This window comes from Olea europaea, chromosome 7 (genome assembly GCF_002742605.1).
Source record: "Olea europaea var. sylvestris chromosome 7, O_europaea_v1, whole genome shotgun sequence".
Classification (NCBI taxonomy): domain Eukaryota; kingdom Viridiplantae; phylum Streptophyta; class Magnoliopsida; order Lamiales; family Oleaceae; genus Olea; species Olea europaea.
The window spans coordinates 10,185,119-10,187,175 of record NC_036243.1 but is presented as its reverse complement, the minus strand read 5'-3'; the positions used below and the strand labels follow the sequence as shown (position 1 = coordinate 10,187,175).

Sequence of the window (2,057 nt, the reverse complement as noted above, 5' to 3'; positions counted from 1 at the left end):
CTAAAATATGGAAAAAAATCATGTGCTAAAGTCCTAATAATATTAGAGTTTCCAAAAATAAGAAATTCAACCAATTAAAGCACTTCGCGAGAAAATGAAAGGTTTCGCCTCTGTTTAGTGCTATGCGACCGCATGGCACAATTTAGTGCGGTCGCATGGTTGTTCCGAATGCTGTCGAAAAATTCCCTGTTTGCTCCTATGCAACCGCAAGGGTTGGAAGCTGTGCGGTCGCACAACCTTTGATTTTGGCTCTGTCTTCGGCTGCAATTATCAAGTTAATCCTAATTGAATTAGGCTTCGACCCCTTCATCAAATTTACTCCTTGACACGTGAACTTCATGGTTTTAGACTTCGTTGCTCGAATACATAAGTGACCAATTTTATTAGCTACTTCGAATTCTCGACTTGGCTCAGTTCTTGACTTTGACCTTCTCCAATCAATTAATGAATTCTTGGAAATTGATGGTGCACCCGGGATCATATTAGTCTCCTTCTCCAAGTCTCAACCGCCTCACTTGTTCAACATAGTTTCGACAATTTTTTTTCTATGCAAGTCATATTCTCGTACGCCTTGCTTCTACGACTGCGGAGTTGTAACTTTTGTGCAATGAAATCCCTGCCACATCATTCACTTCAAGCCGTCGTTTAACATGGACACTCAATTCTCGATTATAACGATATAACCTGAATTTGGAAGGACTTGTTTTATGGTTGTGAATGAGATTGACTGTGTTAATCCTCCATACTCAACATGCATCTATAGACGCAGTCATCCTAGCTTTGCAGCCTATCTGAATGGTAGCTTGCGGCTTTAAAGAACCACTTGTAGTACTACTTCTTCGACCTTCACGACTACATTTAAACACCACATATCTGATAATTCCATTATCATCCTTTTGTGAATTTCTTTTTCTAACTGGAAATCCTACATCATACGCATATTTCTTGTAGAAATTAAACATTTCCGTTTCATCATTGAACTTCATACCAACCTCGGGCACAATCACACTGTCTACTCCTACAATTCCATCATCCACGAAGTTTGCACTATCCAAATTGTTGTCATTTTCTTCTTCTAATAGAATGACATCATCAACCTCTTTCGAATTTTCGTTGCCTACAGTAAAAACAAAAAAACAGAAAAAAAAAATTACAAGGTTACAATTAATTCACAAAACAAGTATTGAATCGAAATCAACATTCTTTTGCTCTTTGTAATTTTGGATACATCCAATTTTTCGGCTTTTTTTTTTAATTCCTCTTGCCCCATATTTGTGAACATGATCAAAAGAATAGACAATAAATGTGAGATCCCAAAACATTTAAGGTTTCTCCAAATTTTGTGACAAAAACATGAAATTCATGTTAGACGTTGAAGTTGCAGATAACGAAACTCTAATAAATGAACTAGTCCCAAAATATTATAAGTAAATCAATAATAGAGTACAAAAGTAATTAAAAGAACATAAAAAAATTTAGAATACAAGATTTCTTAAAGGTGAATGTTGAACCCACTGGCCATGTTTCATCATATTTTAGTGTAATGCTAGGAAAATCATATTCACACACGAAACAAGTGAGTGAAAAATGGGTAAACAGATTTCCTTTTCTTTAGTATAGATTTAGGTTACAACATAGCAGCAATTTAGGCTTGTTCACATGTCAACCAAACCTTTTCTACCGTAACCATTGATTTCGACATTTTCACATCTCAAACAAAATTTTTCTACCTTCATCTGCCATCTTCAACGAATCAATGAAGACGGCGATGTTGTAAGCTGGAACAACTCTTTTTAACACCGCCAAACTACGAAGACAACGACAGCTTCAAGTTCGAACAGCACTTTCTCATACTGACAAAACCTTAAAGCCGGAAACAATATATTGAGTGGTAGGTTTCAATATTTGGGGCCAAAGAAATGGCGAGCAATATACTGAGCGGTAGTACGCGGTCTCTTCTCTCCAGTGTATTGACTTATTGAATTGTAAAACCCGGCCCAAGGTTTGTTCTTTTTTCTTGAAATCAAAAAAGTTCACTTTCCACATCACAATGTACG

The 2,057-nt window shown here is 36.4% G+C and overlaps 1 protein-coding gene across 1 annotated transcript; it reads right to left on the bottom strand.

Moving 5' to 3' along the window:
• On the bottom strand, nt 1-1,934 carry LOC111397674. Its single transcript, XM_023024676.1, has 2 exons — nt 1,731-1,934; nt 1-1,117 (listed from the first exon to the last, which is right to left on the bottom strand). The coding sequence occupies exons 1-2, from the start codon at nt 1,741-1,743 to the stop codon at nt 747-749; spliced, it is 384 nt and encodes a 127-aa protein (XP_022880444.1). The 5' UTR covers nt 1,744-1,934; the 3' UTR covers nt 1-746.
• Nucleotides 1,935-2,057: the final 123 nt, after the last annotated feature.